At 44.1% G+C, this 21999-nt stretch overlaps 1 protein-coding gene across 5 annotated transcripts in view; it reads left to right on the top strand.

Annotated features, from left to right (window-relative positions):
• GALNT17 (polypeptide N-acetylgalactosaminyltransferase 17) overlaps positions 1-21999 on the top strand; it is a 339030-nt gene that overhangs the window by 128006 nt on the left and 189025 nt on the right. For all 5 annotated transcript variants that reach the window (XR_016439053.1, XR_016439051.1, XM_090026684.1 and 2 more), the window contains exons 3-5: positions 562-728; positions 16276-16450; positions 18860-19057. Coding sequence is in view for 3 of the 5 variants with exons in the window: in XM_090026684.1 (XP_089882810.1) it covers positions 562-728; positions 16276-16450; positions 18860-19057 (540 nt within the window). In the remaining 2 variants the exon portion in view is untranslated. The remainder of the gene's footprint in view (positions 1-561; positions 729-16275; positions 16451-18859; positions 19058-21999) is intronic.

The following is a 21999-nucleotide window of genomic DNA, read 5'->3' on the forward strand; positions in this document are numbered from 1 at the left end:
TAAAACTTTGATTAAAGGTATTTGACCAGAGGTCATGTTAAGTTCATTGCGTTTTAGAAGTACCAAAAAGCAAGCAGAAGGTGATATACTAGCGCAGCTTAAGAACATGGCAAATATCTGAGCACCATTAATCTTAAAACAGACTATGAATGGAGGCTCGACTTGAAATTGCAGTCAGAGGCATTTTCCACAGTGAAAGCCGCCTTTTCCATACTGTACATCTCCGTGTGTGTGCTTGCACATATATGCATCTGTGATTTACCTGGCTCCAGCTAATTGAAACTGATTAGCTGATTTTCATTTATGTTTTTGAGATTCCTTAGAAGCAAATTCTCCCTAGGAGTGCCAGCCGCAGTCTAAACTCCAGCGCAGAGGGATGCATGCCTGAAATGTGGCACGTGAACAGTACAGAGTGTTTGCCAAAATGTATGGCTTTGTAAAGCTGTAGCAGTTGATTAATTGCCCTATGCAGTAGCTTGTGTTTGCGCAGCTTCTACCAGGGCTGTGGTCCAGCCAGCATTCTGCTAATCCAGTTTCTCTTTGTGTTTCTTCGTGTTGCAGGTGTAAAGAGTTGAAATATGCAAAGGATCTGCCCCAAATTTCCATTATTTTTATCTTTGTGAACGAAGCGCTGTCGGTGATTCTGCGATCCGTGCACAGTGCTGTTAATCACACCCCAGCTCACCTCCTGAAGGAGATTATCCTTGTAGATGATAACAGCGATGAAGGTAAGCAGGGCTGTGCTCTTTAATCCTAGAAAATTCAGCGGTGCATTTTTACTCTTTTTCATACATAAAACCACATAAAGAGGTTCAGCTTCATAGGAAAACAGTGACTCCAGGACACAAAGTACCATATGACTTGGAAGATGAGGCACTTTCAACATATGAGCCTTTCTACCCATCACTCAGCCACAGTCATTTAGTTTCAGTGCTATAAGCAGAACAAAACCCATCCAAACCTCCAATTTGACTTTTAAATGCATTTCCAAGCAGTGTGTGTCAGAGGAATAAAAGAAACCATCAGCCAAGTTGAAGAGAGATAGTATCCTTGTTACCATCATTGTCATCACAAGAGCACCAAGAAGTCCCAGATGAATTTGTGATCGTAGCACTATGAATAATATTCTAAACACTATCGAAATGCATAGTAAAAGGCATGTCCCCAAAGAGCGTATACCACATTTGCTCTCATCCAAAATGAGGTTTTTTACCCATTTAACATGGGAGGGGAAAAGCCCCCTCATTTTGGATTCAAGTACAGGATGGTGGGGAGGGGGAGGGGGAGGGGGAGCAGGCAGTTGCTGCAACTCTGGCCCCTACCCATGGTTCAGGTTGGAGCTGCAGCACCTCTGCCCCGTTACCTCTGCCCCTCCATCCCCTGCCCCTGCCCCATCTTGTCTGTCCCCTCCCTGCTGATGCGGCCAGCTGGGCCCCGGAGCTTTGGCAGGAACTGCTGCCACTGCTACTACAAGGTTGGGCTGAGAGCTTGAGCCATGAGCAGGGCCAGGACCATGGTGGAGCCAGAGTGAGGGTATGTGGTGGGGGCTGGGGCACAGACGAGGGGTAGAAGTGGCAGAGGAGTAGTGAAGGCAGACAGCAGCAGCAGGTGGCAGGCACTGGCAGGTAGGTGCAAGGGGGTGTAGGCATGGGAGGACAAACTGAAAGGGGCAGGGAGAGCAGGTGACCAGGGAGGAGGCAGCAGGAGGAACAAGCAGCGGGGGGACAGGCAGCAGGGGGCAACATATGGGAGGCCAAGGGGCAGGAGTCAGGGTGCTGCCCCCACTGCCTGCCCCCCCGTCATGACTTTACCTGCTGCAGCAGTGAGTGGGACACATTTTAGCTGACCCGCCAATAATTAGATGCTATACAGTGGAAAATTGTAACAAACGTATACATTTTCCAAGTATAGAATCTAATTGTTGGGGGTTTGTCTTAAATTCAGAGTCTTCCTGGATTCTGGCAAATTTAACAGTAGTGGCATCTACTGGACAGAGTACCAAAATAAGAGCCAGGATTCTTGGGTCCTATCCTGGGGTCTGCCGTTGACCTAATAAGTGACAATTGGGCAGGTAATTTTCCCTTCGGATATTCCAGTTTGGAATGGGTGAAATGGGTATGATGATTTCTTGAGTATATTTAACAATTTCCTGGAAAAGTGGCAATGCCCTCATCCCCCTGCTTTCCCTGTGGCAGATTAGGGAGTTTTTTGATGTTTTGGGGATGGTGCCTGGTAGTTGTGAAAGATGTTCATGAAGTTTTTAATAGGTTAGACACACACTTGTCTAAGATGGTTTAGATGGGGACAAACTTGCCTTGATCAGAGGGTTAGATTGACTGACCTCCTGAAGTCCTTTCTGGTCCTACTTTTCTGTGCCTCCTGTGATAGTGTCTTTCTTTCCCTTGAAGCACCTTCCCTTCTTTCCTTTGAGAATCTGAGTCAGTCTGGAAGTTAGGTTTTATGAGGGAGGACTGCCTCTATTGGTATTTTCAAAATCCAAAATATTCCCACATCTTGATTCTCTTCTGGTTTTACAATTTGTGCAGTCAGGTGGTGTTCAGTTTTAGGTCAAATCATCATCATTACCATCTTTCCCTTTTCCATTGCACACACTACAGTAATAAAAATAATCGAGGGCTATCTATCTTGTGATGCATTAGGTCTGCAAGGGAAGAATTAGGAGAAGTGATAGCTGATTTTCCCTTTAAAACCATTCCAAAGGGAGGCTGAGAGCTTGCATTTCCATTTGTGGTGAGATGAGATAGGAATAAAGTAAGCAACTCAAGCCTGTAAAAATAGGCATTCAAGTGCTACAATAATGAGTACCATTAGAAAGCCGACGAATTATAATAATTACAGTAATAAAAACAGCTCCTCGGCTGGTGTAAATCAACAGAGCTCCACTGAAGTCAACTAAAATCATGGGTGATTTACACCATCTCAGTTTTTGGCTCCTCATCTGAAAAACCTCCTGTGACCAGTGAAGGAAGGTGAAGATAATTTGCATTCTCAGGCTCTCCTATTTTGCAGGTAAAATCTTTTGGAAGTATCAAAATGAAATACTGCACCCCACCAAGTCCTTCTGCATCCACCGGATAAAGAGAAAAGTGTGCCTTAAAGGGGAACCCATCTGTATTAATTATTTATCTGCAACACTCCCTGCCATGTGCAAAGAAATACATGTCTAAACAGTCTCTACCAACCACTCAGTGTGTAGCCCAGCAACAAACGTTGTATCAGATGCTGTTGGTGGGCTCTGGAGACGTTTCTGAAAGGCGCATAGGACAATGAAATGAATTCCTTTGAAAAAAAACTTTCCTCCCTTGAATAGCAGAGACCGCAGCTGGCAATGAGAATGCAAAATTAAAAACTGTTTTTCTTTATTTGCTGCTGAGATTAAAAGGCCCTGTTCTCATCCATGTCTGCTCTAAGGAATTCTGTTCCAGTGCAGGCACTACTTTCTGTAATCTGGTCAAAGAAGGAATAGAGACCTGGACGTTAGCCACTGTCTGGGTGGTGGTGGGAGGCAGGAGGCTGAGTTAGGTTAATTTTAGTTCCTCTCATGTTTTGCAGTGTGTTCCCTAGCTTCATGGTCTGCTTGTCCCCACTTATTAAAGTACTCTGCAAGCATCCACCTTTCAGCCAGAATCACCGCATTGATTCTGGGAACCTGAACTCTGCAACATGCCAAAATAGTATTGCAATATTGGGATGGTGTCTAGGAGTCCCAGTCATAAACCAGGATCTAGATGCTGTACAAACAGAGCAAAATTACATTCTCTGTCTCAAACGGTTTATAGCCTGAGCTGTGCTCTGGAACCAGTGCCGCTGTAGTTGTACTCTGCTGGCAGAAGCTCTGTGGAAGCACTGAGTATGTTGGCAGAAGGAGTTTTCCTGCTGCTTTAGTTGTGCCATCTCCCTAAACGACACGGGATAAGTAGACAGAACCCTTCCCCACAGAAGATGACCTCTTCTGTTAGCATAGCTGACACCAGCCTTCATGACTCTGATATTTTCACACTTACCCATAGCTGATATAGCAATTCAGGCAAATGGATCAGGCCTGAAAGAAAGCATGGATACAAAGAGATGGAGAAGTTCAAGGAAACAATGAGACAGTTTTAGTGAGCATGATCAGCAGCAGTCTCAGCACACCAGAACCCTAACCCTTATCAACCTTTTGTAGGCACTGACAGAAGAGCATTTTAAGGAGTTGTCTGAAGGAATATAATGAGGTGGCTGTTTCATGAGCTTATCCCTGGCATATAATAATTCATCTGTTTTTCTCTGTGATAAGAAATAATACCAAACCATATGCATACCATAGATCATGCATATGCACTGCAAATAATGCATAGGCAAGAAGCTCAAGAATAGAAAATAATTACTAATGGCAATATCATCATTACATAGTTCACGCTAATGATGGGAAATAATTACAAGCGATCGTGGTATCTTATACCTGACACTTCTGATATTACAAATAAAATGGCTATAATAAATGGATTTGCATTCTACAGGGAAATAATGTCAGATTCTACATTATGAGCTTTGAGCTAGGAAGATTGAGTCTACAGGAGTACTAGCAACAAACTGAGGGCAGACATGAAGTCGTCTGGGTGTGACTGGTGACTAGAGTTGAGAAGGTTTGGTTTACGAAGGGAACTGGTGAAGTGCATCTGTAAGGGACTCCAATAGATATGTGAAATTAGTATGCACATGGATACAGGATTTTAATCAGTTCCATAAATTTTAAATATTGATTGGAGGTTTGGCGTGTCCATCTTTCAGATTCCTGTAAAGAAGGCTGTTTTTCAGAGAGTAGCAGCTCTAAAATTTCTGAAGTTCAGAGGTTGGGCACATGGAATTGGGGAACTTAATATCATGAGTGACCCCCACAAATACCATATTTAAGTTTCTGTTTCTGGTAGTCAGATTTTGGAGTGTGGCGTTAGCTGTGTGATGTTCCCAGACAGTAACTACACAAGAATATATGGAGGTGAAGATTATGTACCAGGAATGCAAGTGAAATGCTTTACCATGATATTTTAATCATCTACAAACCAGTCATTAAAATTTAGGAAGCTCAGAGTTCCAATTATATTGCAAAGAAATCCAAACATATGAAGGTTAGAAATTCATAGTTTTGGCATCCAGATAGAATTGTATGATTACTGTATGGTGTACTTAAAGGGTAGAGGCTATCTAAATCAGTTTGGTGTTTGTGGTTGAAGAGGAGAAAAACACTGTTTTTATAGGCTCATCAGGTTTTTTTGTCTTTCTGTTGGCATCACTACACAGCAACATGTACAACAAACCTGAAAAACACAGATCCCTACAAATGTATATTACAAAAAGAAGCTAATTTTGATAAATGTGACAGTTCTAATTGTTTACTCCTAGATTGTAAATTGTGACCAGAAACATTAATGCATTGTAACACAAAGTTCCTTCCCCAAAGGCAGATGCCAGGAGAATTTCAGGTTTGAAACTTTTTTTTTCCCCCCTCATTGAGGTGCATGCTATACTTTATGTAAAGACTTTTTGTAGCTTGTCTTTGTTTGTTTCTGTTGTTGCTGCTTTATAATTGCAAAGACACTACACAGCTTGTGTTTTTGAGCGATAACACATTTCCGAGGTCGTTGAAGGCGTACAGCAATATACCCCCGAGACATTATGTTATCTCACAGTCGCACGCATTGTTCAAGTCTGTTGCTTAAGCATCACCTGCCTTTTTGCTGTCTGTCTGCAAGCATTTTTAATCTGGAATAATATCTCTTTGAAAAGAAAACCTCACGGTATAAAAGAAAACCTCAAGATAAAAGGCTACTTAAAATACCTAGCTGCATTCAGTGATGCATGTGGCTGGTTGTAATTTACCTTGGTGTAACAATCTTAGCTGTGACTGGATATATCATTATCTTGCTCCACAGCTCATTTCAACAACAACAGTGCTCCCGGTGTGTTCCCTGGGGAGCAGACTGTTTTACAGGTTTGGAAGGAGAGTGCACGTAAAGAAAAGTTCATGTAGGCTGACGAGGAGTTGAGTCACGTTTTGACTCGTCTTAGGTACCCGAGCCAGCCCCAAATCCCCGGTGGCCCATACCTGCTAATTAACAACAAGCTAATTAATTACAGTTGTTATTGTGCAGTTCACTTTGTAGCCAGATAAGAATTTTGTGAGATATTTAGGAGTACGGTGAACCGTTTTTGTTTGCTCATTTTGGTGTTTATTCCTCTGAGCTTTGAGCGCATTAAGGTCAACTGAAGTGAAGATTTGAAGCTAAATGTTCCCCTATCACCAGTTTTTGCGTGGTGTCCACCATGTGTTCCAGTTCAGTCCCTAGCATTTATTTCCCTTCCTATTGCTTTGCCTAGAAAATTTGCCTAAAAGGTCAGAAGTTTAGTCCATTTTCAAGTCCACTATAGGAGTTTCTTATTACAAAACTTAGTTCTAGTATAGCTGGCTCATAGTTCCTCAGACTTACAACATGACTGGTTCCTGAAAACCACATCTAAGTCAAAATGTTGTAACTCGGAACCAATTTTCTCATAACAAACGACGTTGTAAATGAGGTATTGGTTCCTGAACCTAGGCCCAATACCCTATTTTCACCAAAAATACCCCAGAATTTTGTACTCAATCAATTATAGATGAGTAATATAGCTACATTAATATATTTGTATTGTAAATAGCACTCATATTGATTTGGAAGGACTTCTTTGAGGTGACTTTGCTGGACTTTTTGAAAGGCTCTTGGTTGGACTTTTTGAAGGGGTCTTGGCTGGAGTCTTCGCAGGAGTCTCGGCTGCAGGTTTTTCCGGAGTCTTGTCTGCTTTCTTAAAGAAAGTGTCCAAGGAAGTTTGGACAGATGTTCTCCAGGGAGATAAGTGACGCAGTGAACATGTTAGCTGGCGTGGCATTGCATTGGATCAAGCTTTGTAAGTCGAAACTGGCATTGTAAAGTTGAAACAGGGTGTCAATTTATAAACGTTGTAAGTGCAAAACGTTGTAACTTGAAATGTTGTAAGTTGAGGACTGCCTGAACACAGTTATCTAGTCTTCCTCTGTGCTTCTTGTAGTGTATCGCTAATCAAAATTGAACCAAAAACGGTATCTGATAAGCCACTGTAATCTTTCTACAGGCCCGGGTAGCTGGCCCAGCTCTCCATATTCTACATATCTGTTGATAATATCATAGTTGGCAATTGGGTTTTAAAACAGAGCAACAGATCTGGAGGGTGTGACAAGATGATCACTCGAGGTCCGTTCTAACTGGGTGCATCTACACACGACACTGTGCTTTTTAGTACTTCCTTTTAGAAGAATTAAAGCATGGTGCAGTATGGGTGGTTTTACTGCACTGTGTGCGTGGTTAGATTTTGCTGCTACCCGACCATGGTGGCACGCTTCTACCAGGGAAGCATGCCACTATGGTGATGTAGCTGTCAATCCCATGTAGACCTATGTGATCATTACATTGCCATGGCACGCTGTACATCTATGTAGCATGTCACTACATTGCCATAGGGCAACATGTAGCACACCCACAGATTTTGTATTATTCTAAGATGTATTGTTTCCTACTTCCTGGGACTCTCCCTCCACTAGAGATTAATGGAGGCAGATAGAAACTAGAAGAGAGAACTGAAATTGGATTGACTGGCATTTTTTACTTGGGCTTTTGTTTAAGTCTTGCCTGGAAATGGCCAAATACCAGACATTATTTTTCTCTTGCACATTTGCAAATACTAATTGCATCCTTAATACGTGTGTTCGTTGAATGCTGTGGATATGATCTGAAAAATCATCCCTCCAGTTTTCTTCAAGAGGGAAGAGAATGGCCGTCATAGGATATTCAGAGAAACAAGAGGTAATACTCTGAATTCTGTTGCAATGTTTAGCTTGCCTTAAACTGTATCTCATTTGGTCCGTGCTCAAATACCCTAGTCATGTGTATGCTGGGTTGATAGTCCAGTAATTAGGAAAGACAATCAACAGCCAGGAAAGCAGCTCTTCTTCTGTGACCTGGGGCAGGTCAGCTTGCTTTGTGCTTTTCAATTTATGAACTGTAAAATGGATATAATCCTAAAGGCTCTCAAAAGGTCTGTGAGGCTCAGTAATTTTATGAAGCTCATGGAAATCTTCTCATCATTAGTGGTGATCTAGGAAGGCAAAATGTTGTTTTTACAGAGTGTTAGACAGAACTGATCAAAACTTTAGTAAGTTCTCTGAACTATGTGATGTTTTTCTCCCCTAGTGCAATTTGCATGAAGCCCTGAAAGTAGCAGAGCCAAAGGCAAGATTGGCAATCTGAAAGCTAGCTTCTTCAGAGAGGCTTTTTTTTTTTTTCCTCCTTTGTTGCAGTCATTTAATTTCTGGCATGCTATTTCAAGACCTCCCAGCCTCACCAAATAACATGGCTCTGGGATATGCTGCAGAGAAACAATATCTGGGGATAAAGCATTTCCTAATTTATATGACAGAGAATAAGTTTGTCACTATTGACCTAACTGCAGCAGCTCTCTGAATTCAGAGCCTAAAGCTACGTGTTCTGATGATGCCATGTCAGGAAGCATTGAGTTAGTTTTCTGTTATGTTAATAGCACTCACTAAAGTGATTGCTGAAAAAGAAATATGAATGCAAAATTAGGATTCATTTAAACTGATTTAGATTAAGATTCGATTTGAGAGTGAGTTCTGATTTACAGCCCAAGCAAATTCATGTGGAGGGAATGCGGCATTTCAGATGTTGCAAAAATCAGCCTCCCCAGGAACTGAGTCTCACTGGCAAGGGTGGTTTCCCAGATGCTGGTCCAACAAGAAGCAGCACCTGACTTGCAGTGGGACTGACATGGCTCAGTTAAAAAAAAAGAAGTAAAGGCTCAGGATCCAATCTGTAACAGGAATAACTCCCTAGGGGTCGCAGTGCTCTCCCCTAGCACCCCTTACCGTGCCCAGTCAGTCTACGATGCACCCTCAACCTCGCCCGCCACGTTTTTGATATCAATTATGTAATTAGGGAGGCTGCCTCTTCTGTTCTCCTGGGTACGGTTATCCTCCTGTACATTAGCCCGGCTCTGCTAATGGGTGTTCCTGGGCACCCCAGCCTTATGGGCTATGCATGGCTCCAACCACCCCTTTACCATGCTCCAAGCCTCGCAGATGTACCAGATGTTGTTCGGTCAGTCTCGCTCTTTGCACTCTCTGGCGCTCGGGCTCCTCGCCACCCCCTTTGCCTTGGGGCTCCTCACCGCCCCCTGCTCTGGGGTTACCGCAGCCTTGGGGCTCAGGTGGCTGTAGCCGTGCCTGGCCCCAACTCTCCTCCGTGGGGTCTCAACCCCCCTGCTGGGCTCAGGTGGCCTTAGCCTTACCTGGCCTCCGATTCTCCACTCCCCTTTTCCTCGGGGCCGGGGTCAGTGCACCCCCAAGTGCTGTGCCCTCTCTGGCGCCGGGGTCCCCACGCTACTGTGGAGCCCCTATGAGGCCTCCCCCAACTCCTAATAGCCTCACCTGGTCCTCCGGTGTAAACCACAGACACAAAGCATAAGCCCCTGGGCTCTAACATAAATTCTAGATGCTTAGCTGTAACATCCTTCAAGCCACCCGATGGGTATTCTGTCTCTTCCCCCCATATCACCATATCAGCCTGCTTGTGCAGTCCAGATTCTCCTCTTTACTCACCTAGGCAGACGTCTCTCTCCCTTGGTGGCCAGCAGCCCACACACCCCAGCCTCAGACTTGTGGTTTATATATATAGGCACCAGGCCCCGCCCCTTCTGGTCAGCTGACCAGGCAGGTGTAAGTCCTTACCCTCATTAACTGGTTGGCCCGGCAGCCTGCACCTAGGTCCTTATCTCTGCTCTCAAAGTTGCAGGCACCTTAGTGCCCTGTTACACAATCCTCTAGTCCAGTGGCGGCCAAGCTATTTTGGCAGGCATGCCACAAATTAACCCTCCCTAAATGCCACTCCAGCCTCCTTCCCCTGCCCAATCTGCTTCTCTGCTTTCTGCTTCTTGTCCTATGCTCCCACCCAATCGGCTGCTCTCATTTCTGCTTCCTAGCCACTGTGCTGCTTTTCACCTTACTGATTTGCCACACCAAGACATGCATAATGCAGGTTGGCCACTCCTACTCTAGTCCTTTTTCTGTCCCTCTCCTGCTGTCCCCCTTCATCTCCTGCCTGGTCATTTTTGATGGGTTGAAACCTAGCTCTTGAGTGAAGCTCTTGTCCTTTTGAAATCCAGGAGAGGTTTGCCACTGAGGGGGCATCTACATGCGCACTTTACCGTGGAGATGACTAACTGGCTCCACAGTAAAGTGTCACTGTCTACACATGCGGTGCTATTAGGTTGGAGTAAACTAATTAACTTCGCCAAGGGTAGCACTGCCTGACACAAGTACTGTCCTATGGCAGAGTTATTTACTTTGTCACGATGCACATGTAGACAGCAACTGGGGCAGGCTGGAGCATGAGGATTTAACAGTGCAGGGCTGCCTGCCAGCTAGCCCCACACTGTAGCACCCTTGTGCTCCAGCCAGCCCTTCTGCAGCACGTTGAGCTGGGGCAGAGCACCTCAGGGTTGGCAGGCTGACCCCCCCAAGCCCACTGCCAGCTGGGGTTGTGCCACACTGGCTCAACATGCAGTCTTGGGCACATGTGTGAATGCTGCACCTGGGAGCAATAGACTCCAATGCAAACTTCAACAGTTTATTCAATCGTGCTAACTTCACATGTAGATGTGCCCAGAGTTCTGTGCGGCCAGGATATTTTTTCTTATATCTGAATAAACTAGTTTTGTGACCAAGACCTATCTCTATGAGCCAAGCTCATTTGCCTGAAAAAGGCTGAAAATCCAAATCCAACCCAACCCAATTTAGATCTGAATTTCCCAGCAGGAGTCTAGCATCAGTATGAAATATAAATCTTTCCTTTCCCCATTTTGATTTTAAAGTAATTTTGCTCCTCCATGTACAATCCAAGTCCCCAGGCTCTGCACTGAATCTTTTCTTCATAAAGCCTCAGAATATACCCAGGGTCTGTGGACCTCCTTTCTGGGAGAGCTCATAAGGCTTATTATTGTACTAAGGATCTTTATGTGTACTGCAGTAGCACCAAGAAGCCCCAACTAAGTTTAGGGACTTGTGTGAGAAACTGCCCAAATGCTTTGTCTAAATAGACAAAGGGTGGAACAGCAAATAAAGGGACAGAAATCACAAAGCAAGCAGAGCTCGGATTAGACCCCTGAGGCTATGTCCAGTGCCCATCTGCTGAACTGCATTACTTCTCTTGCATGGAAATGCGCCCAGTGTGCACTCAGAGTGTACAAGAGGACTAGATGCAACATGTGGCCAGCCTAAATGCCACCCTGCCCCATATATCAAGGTAACTGCATTGTTTCTTCTGCTCTCATGGCTTTCTATGAAACATGATATAGGATCTGTCTTCTGGTCAGGAGTTAATGGTAAAATTTGTTGAGTTAATAGAAATGGAAGCAAAACAAATGGAAATGTCTTGGGTCTCGCTAGTTCCCATTTCTGTGAGACATACAAACCCTGAAACGGTCACATAAAGCTCCTCCAGGAGCATTTGCACTCTTAGGCCACATCCAGATGAGCAGGGGTGTGTGCTTGCAACAGCACTAATAGTAGCGGCACAAATTTGTGCCCCAGCGCATGCTCTTTGTTGAGGGACAAACTGTCCCACTTCAGGCAAACTGGCTATGCGCAGCTTCTCCTGGCTTCTGGCCAGGCTCCATGTGCTGCAAGGAGTGCTGGCTGGGGCACATGGTTCCTCAGTGAAGGACTAGCCAACAGGCAGCCCCTGTACTGAACCACCCTGTGCCAGCCAGCCAGGGAGCGGCACGTGGAGACAAGGGAGCAGGCAGCCCAGAGAGCAGCCCCGTGCCTGGCTGGGGCTTGGTGTGCTTCAGTGTGAGGGCTCTGCAGCACATGAAGATGGGGGAGTAGGCGGCCCTGGGCCGCCTGCTCCCCCCTCTCCACATTTGTCTGGGTGCACACTACTTTCATGTGCTTTGCCTCACTTTTTTTATTGGGGCTTTTTTTGCTACCAGAAATCCCAGTAGCAAATTTTGCCACGGTGCACAGTTTAATATTCATGGTGTGCAGTTTGTGGCACCTGAAAGGTTTATGGTGCCACAAACCACATGTGCCTGCATGTGTGGACATGACCTTAGGGCTATTCTCTTGTTTGAGCCATTCCTCGCCTATGCATTACCTGCAGCACAGTAGTAGGGAGGGGAATATGTGACCGAGCAAGATCCGGCTGTTGGATTTTCTGACCAGTTTTGCAGACCAAGATGTTGGGATAAAGGCCCTGAAACCTTTGGTGCGTACCTCAACCAAACCAGTGTTTTAAGCCTCCTGAGGGTCACCCATCACTGAGCTATATAGATATATCACCATTCCTCCTTGTTTTACTCGTGTCGTACTCTCCTTTTGACTTTGCATGCACAACTCCCTATGGCACTTTCTCTGTGTCCTTCTTTCTGCAGAGAAATTCACCCTCTGGTTTGAAAGTTTTTTAATTGTTTTTTAATCTGTCTAATAAATCCACAATATGCAACATTAATAACTTACCTTCTGACAAAAAACTCATGAGAAACCAATGCTATACATGTGGGGTTTTGGTCTGTCAAAAAACTTCTGTGTCTCTGTCTCCTTGAAGCCTCACAGAGGGAATGCTGCTTCCATTAAATATTGGTCTCCTATGAGTGGCTCAGCATGAAACTAAAGTTGCTGCAATCGTATATGTATGTGATGCAGATGCTGTGGGATGTAAATGTTCCCCGCCCCCCCCAGCACCACCTTCCTCCCTCTTTCAACATAAAAGAGAGAGATGGTACCTGTGGGGATGGATGTGTAAGAGGACACAGTGCCAGAAAGATACTGAAGAAAGCACAGTTGTTATGTGTGTGGAAGAATAGACATAAGGAGAGGGACTAGCCCATCCCATTCCTTGAATTTGTCTCTGGCTGAGCACAATGGATGGGATATACGGTAGATTCTTTTGTCCTCTGTTGTTTTATAGTGACCTACTCCACCGCTCGTATATCAGTATTCTGACCTTGGATGTTACATTAGCAGTGCTTTTTTTTAAAAAAGAGTTAAAAACAAGTCACTCAGACATCCATGGAAATGCCTAGAAATTCAAGGGGACAGGCCTGAAAGTAATGTCATAGAGCCCTCGAATTCTGCAAAAGTGAGAGCCATTCCTCAGCATTTTCTTTTACCAATATGATGGCGTAGCCTGTGTTGTTGTAATAATAACACCTAGCTCTGATATAGCACTTTTTTCTAAGTAGATGACTACCAATGGGAGAACTGAGGCACTGTGAAGAGAAATGATCATCCAGCAGACCCATAGCAGGGCTCAGGATAAAATATACTGATTGGCAGTCAGAGAAACAGCCTGGCAGCCATTAAAATTCTAAATGAATTTTATGCAGTGCCCAGCACAGTAGAAACAAGTGTATGGCTGAGCCTTGCAGCACTGCAACAAAAAGAACAAGAGTAGCACCAATGATGTATTTATATCTCCCTTTTATGTACTTGCATGTTCAGTACTTTGCTTTTACACCGTGTGTCTCTTATACTTTGTAGATATCTGAAAGTACTAATAAGTTCGATACCTATAATGACTCTAGAAACTGACAGATCCATTATGTATTCAGCGGTAGCACATACACAGCTTTAGACAATTTAATTAAATGATCAGCAGTTCCCAGTAAGTAGAAGGTACTTATAGAACATGATATTAGGCTCTTCTGAAAGAAGCAGAAATCTCTTCATTACTGTAATAAGAGCAGGGGGAATTTCAGCTAATCCAATGGGAAGGTTTGGAAGATGCACACAGCAAACACAGAGACTGAAATGGCACAGCTGAGTAACAGGGATGAAAAAAACTGAGGTGTGCAGCTCCCTGGTCACATCTACATGTGCGCTTAACTGTGGAGAAGACTAATTAGCTGTGGAGTAAAGCATCACTGTCTGCACGTGTGATGCTGTTAGGCTGCAGTCAGCTAATTCACGTCACTGTAAGATAGTACTGTCAGGGAAAGTACTATCTTATGGTGGGATAATTAATTGCGATTGGAGGCATGTGTAGTAGGGCTGTGCAAAACAGAACTGTTTCATTTCGACGTTTTTGACAGGACAGCATTTCATTTAGAGTTTCATTTCATTTTGAAACTACTGTTCTGTTTCATTTTGTCGAAACTGTTTCACTGTCTTGATGTTTCACCCATAGGCTATAATGGGGAACCATAAAACTGCCTATACCTTTGTCAGTTCATGCCTGATTTGGATGAGACTTGCAGGGATGGTAGCCCCTTGTGCAGCCATGAAACCTGTCAAGTTTCAAGGAGATAGATGCAGAGGTTTCTGTGAAACTGCACCTCAGGCTGCTGACAAGCAAAACTCGTGGTGTGTGTGTGTGTGTGTGTGTGTGTGTGTGTTAAGGTGGGGCAGGGTGAAAACTGCAGGCAGGGTAGCCCCTGCTGAGGCCATGAGGCCTGCCAGGTTTCAAGGAGATAGGTGCCACGGTTTCTGGGAGACTGTACCTCAGGCTGCTGACAAGCAGAACTCATGCAGGGAAGCCCATCTTGAGTTTTGAAACTTGGAACATTTCATAATTTTTTAAACGTTTCGACTGCCCTCGTTTTGTTTTGAGGCTGTTTCGAAGCCCTTCATGTCAGTTCGATTTCGCTGTTTCGAGCTTGAAACGAGTTGAAACAGCATCTAAATGAAACAGCCGGCAAAATTTCACACAGCCCTAGTGTGTAGACATTGACCGTAAGCATAAATTGTGCTTGGTCATGGAGGCCAGACTCCTGCCTATCACCTAGCCACATGGCTCTACACATTCAGCACCCTCATGCCCCAGCCAGCCCCTCTGCTGCCCACCACTGCCACCCAGAGCCCTGGGCTGACCCATCATGTCCCCTGCCAGCCCGGGCTGAGCAGGGCAGGAGCGGCCCTGGCATAAACGGCTCTGTCCTGGCTCAAATTGCTGTTGTCCTGGGTGCACATGTGGATGCTGTGGCCAGGAGTACTTTACTCCAGCTCAGACTACTCCGGAGGTGATTGCTTTGAATTAATTGTACATGTAGATGCACTTCCCTGTGTTTTTAAACTTCACTGAACTGTTTTACTGCTCGCGTTTGGCTATGTTCCTTGTCATCCCCTCAAGCTGATGGGAATTAGTATTATTAATGGTCAGTAATAGAACATGTTTAAATTGATTTGCCAGTGACCTTTTGATGGCCTTTAAATGAAGCGCTGGCCCCAAGTTCTGTAGGGAAATTTACCTGAGCTCCTGCTCCTTTGCAGAGGGCTGTCCCTTCACTCCTACTCTCAGGCTCTACTAAGAGGAAAGAGTGGTAAAAGCCTGGGAAGCAGTCAGCAAGAGCTGAAGATTGTTAAAGAATGATCATGTGCAAGGAGCAAGAATTATTGATAAAGAGCAGAAATAGCCAAAAGAGAGAGAGGGAGAGGAAGTAGCAGCTAGATGAGAAGGTAAAGATGTTGAATAAAGAGGGAGCACAGATTTTCTCCTGTGCTGAAAACTGCTGGACATAGGAAAGACATGTGAGGGAGTGGGTGATCATTCCTTCGTCTTGCATGTCTGTTCTTCACTAAAGTAGCCCTGACAGCAGCTCATGTGTTGCTTTATGATTGTGAAGGGAACCTTCCTATTACATCCTGGAATCACTCCCTAATATGGGGCGGTAGAGAAGCCGGTTGTGCCGGCTTTACCTTTGCTAAGAATTTGTCCTTGCTTGAAGTTTTCCGGTGCCACCTGTGCCCATAGGGATAGATTTAAGCTTGTAGTGGAGCGTGAATGAAAAGCAGAAGGTAGGGATGAGAATTTTAAGATTGGCCTAAGTGATTTAGGCACTTAGAATCAAAAGTTATTTCTGAAAAAAGTCCTGGACCTTCTTAGTCAAGATAGCACTTTAAAAAACATTAGCCTGGGTGTAACAGAATAGCTGTGTTAAAAACTAGCCAAAGACTACATTTCTCCTTCTCTTTGCATTCACTGTGTTCGTGCATATATCAGCACCTGAAATTTCTTTCCCATGAATTAGCAGTAACGAGGCCTAAATTAATTACTGATTATTTTGCTTTCTATTAGGTGATACTCCGGTGCACTGTGCTAGCACCCATCAGTGGTCAGAGTTGATTAATGAATTGTATTCCATATGCAAGCAGTTGCTCCAGGATGAGTTGGTTCTCTGTGATCTCTCCTGCAGAAGAACTGAAAGCTCCCCTGGAAGAGTATGTCAACAAGCGATACCCAGGGCTTGTGAAGGTGGTGCGCAACCAGAAAAGGGAAGGCCTGATCCGAGCTCGTATTGAAGGCTGGAAAGCTGCTACTGGCCAGGTCACTGGATTTTTTGATGCCCATGTGGAATTCACTGCAGGCTGGTAAGTACAGAATCCAGATATAGGTGCAGTGACTTCCCAGTATGGCTTGATCAGAGGAGAAAAGAAATGGGCACAGGCAGTCTTGCAAACGGGCACCGATCTTTTAATTTATATGGTTCATTCTGTCCTCTGGTACCACTAACGGACAGGGGGAGTACACTGCAAAACTGCTTTTGTCCTGGTTTGCTGCATTCTTCCTAGCCCTCCCCTCCTGACAACTTGATTGTATTTTTTCAGGTCAGAGCCCCCTTCTTAGCCTGAGTGAATCCTTCAAGCTAAAAATATCGTGCAACAGGGAACTGAAAAAGCAAGCGGTGGCCACGTTATGGCCCTTTCCATTTTGATCCCACTGGGGGAGGCTTTATGTTTCTTATTGGTTTGTTTCTTCTTAAATTAAAAATAAGTGCAAAAGTGCAAAGAGAGCAGAAGGTACTTCAAAAGGAATGTCTCAGAGGGACAGATGCATCTCGAGTGCGAATTTGAGGGAATTCTATTATGTTCCAGTGTCTAGACAATAAGAAAGGGTTGGGTTTTTTTTACTTTTTTTACTTTTACATTTTGTTGCCAAAAAAAAAAAAAAAAGTGAAAAAATGCGCCCTTTGCTTAGAATATTGGAGATAGGAGAGGCTAATGCACATTTCATTGTATGAGCTGAAGAGAGGAAAGAAAAGAAAACCATCGACAAGGAAAGTGCTCTAACAGCTGCAAACAGAGAGAGATTTCTGTGCAGAGTTATCCCATTTTTCATGTTAATAATAGAGCTCAAGGAGGTATTCAGAAGGCTGTTTTTACATTGGTACCTATATTCCCAGCAAAGTGCTCCTCTGTGCAGGCCATTAGCTCTTCAAATGTGATTTTATTCATGTGTATGGGAAACTGTAATTTACTGAACTCACAGTTGAAACAACTTTTCTAGCACTAAGGCAAGAGAGTAGGCACTTTTCTCCTCCATTTGAGCTTGATCCTGTCAGGTACTGAGTACCCACAACTCACACTAAAGGTAGCTGCAGTTGCTGACCCCCCTTATAGACTGGAGCCCCTGCCTATTCGACGATTCTTGTTTTGAATAGAAATGTCTAAACGCTCTCGGATATTGCAGAAGTGAGCAGCTGGGGTCCATGTTGGGTTTTCAGTGTACATATCTCAAGAAAAGATAATAGGGCATCCTTTTATGTACTTAGTTATAATTTATTATATTTAGAGAGAGATTTTCAGAAGTAAGTATAGAAGAAGGAGGAGGGTGAATCCCAAGTTGGGAAACACGTGCGCTCACACACACACCCCCCCATACCCACCCACCCCCACACACTCCACACACAGAGCAAATACTGTTTATAGAAGCAAATAAAGGAATTAAAGAGCAATTTAGATGTATGCACTGAAAACTTTAGTACCTCCTGGCAAGTCTTCAGAATATACTTTCTAAATTTTCCCCAGAAAAATATGCATGCACAGTGGGGCATGCAGAAATTTCACCTGTATGTGCAAAGTAGGTAATTATGTTCCCAATTGAGCATTTGTGTGTAATTACCCATTCTGCATATGTAAATATTGGCTTTGCGCGTACTACCTATGTAGGTGAATTTAAGCAGGCAGCATTGAAAACCTGATCCCTAAGCACCACACTTCCTGATTTCATGCCTTCTTGGTTAAAATGACATGGAAATACATTTTAAAAACACAACATAATTCATAGCTGATAGAACTTTGTAACACATCAAACCATTGCAATGTGCTGTCTCAACACAAAGAAATTGTTTCCACTTTTGGAGACTCCTTCAATACTCTTACAATTTAAAGTCATCTTAGTTTGTAAAATTGTCTTTGCATGCATTGTAAGAGTCTCTGCTGGGCTGGTGGATTCTGCATAAAAAATGTCAATTGTGTAAGAGAGATCCTGGCATGTTTGGGCTGCTTGTGCTGCTACTTGAATTCCACATATAGTAGCTGTATCCTGTCATCCAGCTAATAACAGTTCCATATCGTTGTTGGGTCTAGGCTTCTCCCAGGTGGGAAATCTCATGAAGTGGAAGCCCTGAAACCCCTAAAGTTCTCCCTGATGGCTAACAATGCTACAGTGTTTTACATTTTAGTAATATAAATCATTTTCCTTTGGGTTATTTAGTTCAATTCTTACTCTCCAGGTATGTTTATAAGAAAGTTGCCTACTGGGTTAGGCATGGCATTGTAAGCCACACTTTGAGGGACTCTCCAGTTTATATCTTTGCTCTTTCATTGAACTGGTGTATGACTTTGTGCTCTTCAGCAGATAATTTGCATTTGCTTTCCCTGCATGAAGTGTCACTATTACAGTTGAGATATGTGGGCTGCTCAGATACTACAGGGTCTGTCTTTGCTGTAAAAGAAGTTGATGTCCCTTTCCTGCACCCTCCTTTTTCACCTTCTTAGGGCTGAGCCAGTTCTTTCACGGATCCAAGAAAACAGGAAAAGAGTTATTCTTCCCTCTATCGACAACATAAAGCAGGACAACTTTGAGGTACAACGTTATGAGAACTCTGCCCATGGATACAGCTGGGAGTTGTGGTGCATGTACATTAGCCCTCCCAAAGACTGGTGGGATGCTGGGGACCCTTCGCTGCCAATCAGGTATGTTGTAGAACCAGGGAAATGTCTATCCACCAAGAAAAACCAGTTAATTGGAATGACTGAGTGATGGAGGGGGACAATTCTGAGGTCCTGATCATAATCCGATCAAGTGAGACATGAGTGTGTGTTTTCTGATGTTACTGTGGTGAAGGACTGTATTTCACTGTGCAAGTAAAAGGACAGTAGCAGCTACAGGCATGGATACAGGATCAGGGCCTCTTGTATGAAACAAGCTCAGAACAATGAACTGTAGATAAGTAGATAGCTTTACTTAAAGTGATTCATTCATACTGTTAGCTTTTGAACTTAAAAAGGAGTTAGATAATTTTTTTTTTTATATAATGAAATTTGTCAGATAATTTCTAAGAAACTGCAGGTGTGTATTTACTTAGTGCAGCATGTTGCTCTTTTAGAACGGACTAAAACATGGAAGGATTTTACTCCCAGGCTTGTTTTACGTGAATTTACAAATGTAGCCATGAAAAAAGATATACTTTTTTCCTAAGCTCCAGCACAGAAGATCCAAGTGTTTAATCTTTCATCTATAAATATGGTTTTAAATCCCTGCTGACCAACACATGATCAGGCTATTACACTAAAGATGTTTGTCCTCACAAAATCTGTCTCAAGCAAAAACTGTTCTAGTAAAGAAAGACATAACAAGAATCAATGGCTGAAGCTGGAGCCAGACAAATTTAAATGATAAATAAGGGACAATTTTTTTTATGACTGTGGGTGTTTAACCATTGGAACAAACAGCCAAGGAATTGGTGGATTCTCCATCTCTTGAAGACTGGCTGCCTTTCTGGAAGATATGCTTTAGCAAAATACATCACGTGCTTCAGTCAGACTCAAGTTATTGCACTCAATGTAAAGGTAACTGGGTAAAATATAGCAGCCTATGTTATTTAGAAAATGAGATGAGAAGATCTAATGGTCTCCCTGGCCTGAAACTTGGAATAATAGAGCTAACGGGATTGTTAGTAGGGTACACTATTTCCAGAATGATTGATGTGATAGACCTGGAAAAAAAGCTAGCAGAAAATAACAAATGTGAGTTGAACCCCAACTCTCAGTGACTTTTTTTTAAGTAGGAGTTGGGTACCTAAGCCCCACATATATGCCTTTGAAGGTGTCCCCAATGTACCTGGTTGTTGATGGTGCCTTATGCTAATGCCCTGTTTTCAAAGAATGATGTGGCTGCCTTGAGCTGGGCTCAAGCATCCATCGTGGAAGCATATACCCTGTGCCGTAGCAAGGGGGGTGAGCAGGGTGGGTGCCAAAGCAAAGGGGCACCAACAGGCACTGCTCAGCCAAGGCAGGGCACAGGATGAAGCTGCAAGTGGCTCATTTGGGGGGGGGGCATGGGGATGGAGGGAGGGCAGCTCCCACCATTGCATGCTTTCCCAGGCAAGCATGGTGGGGGAGGTGGCCCCTGGATCTGTGCTCAGGGTGAGGGCAGGCTGCCACTGTGGGGTTTGCCCTGGGTGCCAGATTTCCTTGCCACGGTACTGCATATACCGGGGTTACAGGATTGACTTCAGCACCAGCTTATGATGCCCTTCAGTACATATGAGTTGTAACCAACTGGTGCTTTCCTGAGCCTCTTGCTCAGGATCAAGCTGACACTTTCTATGCATTTTGTTATCGCATTGGAAGATGAAGCTGTCATCTGACTTAGTTTCATAGTTTCATAGTATGAAACTATGCTTTCCCTTGCTTGTCCAGCCTGATTTCCAAGAAGCCGAGAGGGTCATGTGTGTGCCACTTTAATTTGTTCTGCAGCAGAGAGGCTTTACTGGTCTGCCAAAGCACTATCACATCCATAGTCAGAGCATTAGGGAAGGAAAATCTCTGGGAAATGAAGCTGAAGTTTGATTGGGTGGAGTGGATGGGAGTAGGATGGGGGGTGGGAAAGGAGTTGCAAATGCAGGTATCAGGGAGGCAGGTTGAAGCAGCTGAGATGGAACCAATGGTGATGGATGGATGAGATATGGCTGGGAGAGAAGGCTGCATTTTGGAGGCAAATTGGACAAAGAGTGAATGTGCTGTGCGATGGAGAAAGTGGAGTCAAACATGCTCCCCAGTGCATCAGCCTGAGACATGGGACAGTGCTGTCTGTCTTTGTAACAGAGACAGGGGGAGTTTTGGCAGGCTTGTCACATCTCCCTGTGCTGCCCACTACTTCTTTAGGAATTGACTTCCATGTGAGTCAGGAATTCAGCTATTCACTTGCTGTCTTGCCCTAAAGCAATTGCTTGGCAGGACCACTGTAGCCCTGCTAAGCAATTCACATACTGCTTCTAAAAATAGGTTAGGACAGAACAGACCTCTCTGCTCTGGCTTTGCTTCTGGTCCTGCTTTTTCCTGCTCTTGCTACTGCTTAGATACGCTGTAGCTCCCACTGACGTGCAGTCTGAGCACTCCTAATACTGTTGATGGAGAGAATCTGATCACCTGTATACTGCTGATGGAGATGCTTCTCTGACATTTAAATAAGAGAATGACTGGCACAAAGTCAGGTAAGCTGAGTAGGGCACCCTGGCATGACAGAGTCCACAAGTATGGAACTCCCCATCGCAGGTCTTGGAGGCCAGGAACATAACAAGATTCACAAAGGGAGCTGGAGCCTTACATGGATATGAAGAATAGCTTGAGCTAATGTGATGGATCTCCTGAGTACAGAGGCTTTGTGCAGCAGTGTTTTAGGGCAAGTAGTTGGAGGCTCCATGTGCTTTCTTATTTGTTGTAGAAGAGAGAGAATATTCTGCATGGAAGCTACAGTCTTGAGGCAGCAATTCTTGGATGAGGTTCTTCAGGCTGTGTTGTACTGACCGTCAGTACAAGATTATCATAACGATCCTTTCTAGCCTTAAAATGTCTGAATGATAAAAAAAAATTTGAAATTGTGAAGTTGATGATATTAAGCCTCAGGCTTCAGG

This window comes from Crocodylus siamensis, chromosome 13 (assembly GCF_052110815.1).
Source record: "Crocodylus siamensis isolate JL-2025a chromosome 13, ASM5211081v1, whole genome shotgun sequence".
Lineage (NCBI taxonomy): Eukaryota > Metazoa > Chordata > Crocodylia > Crocodylidae > Crocodylus > Crocodylus siamensis.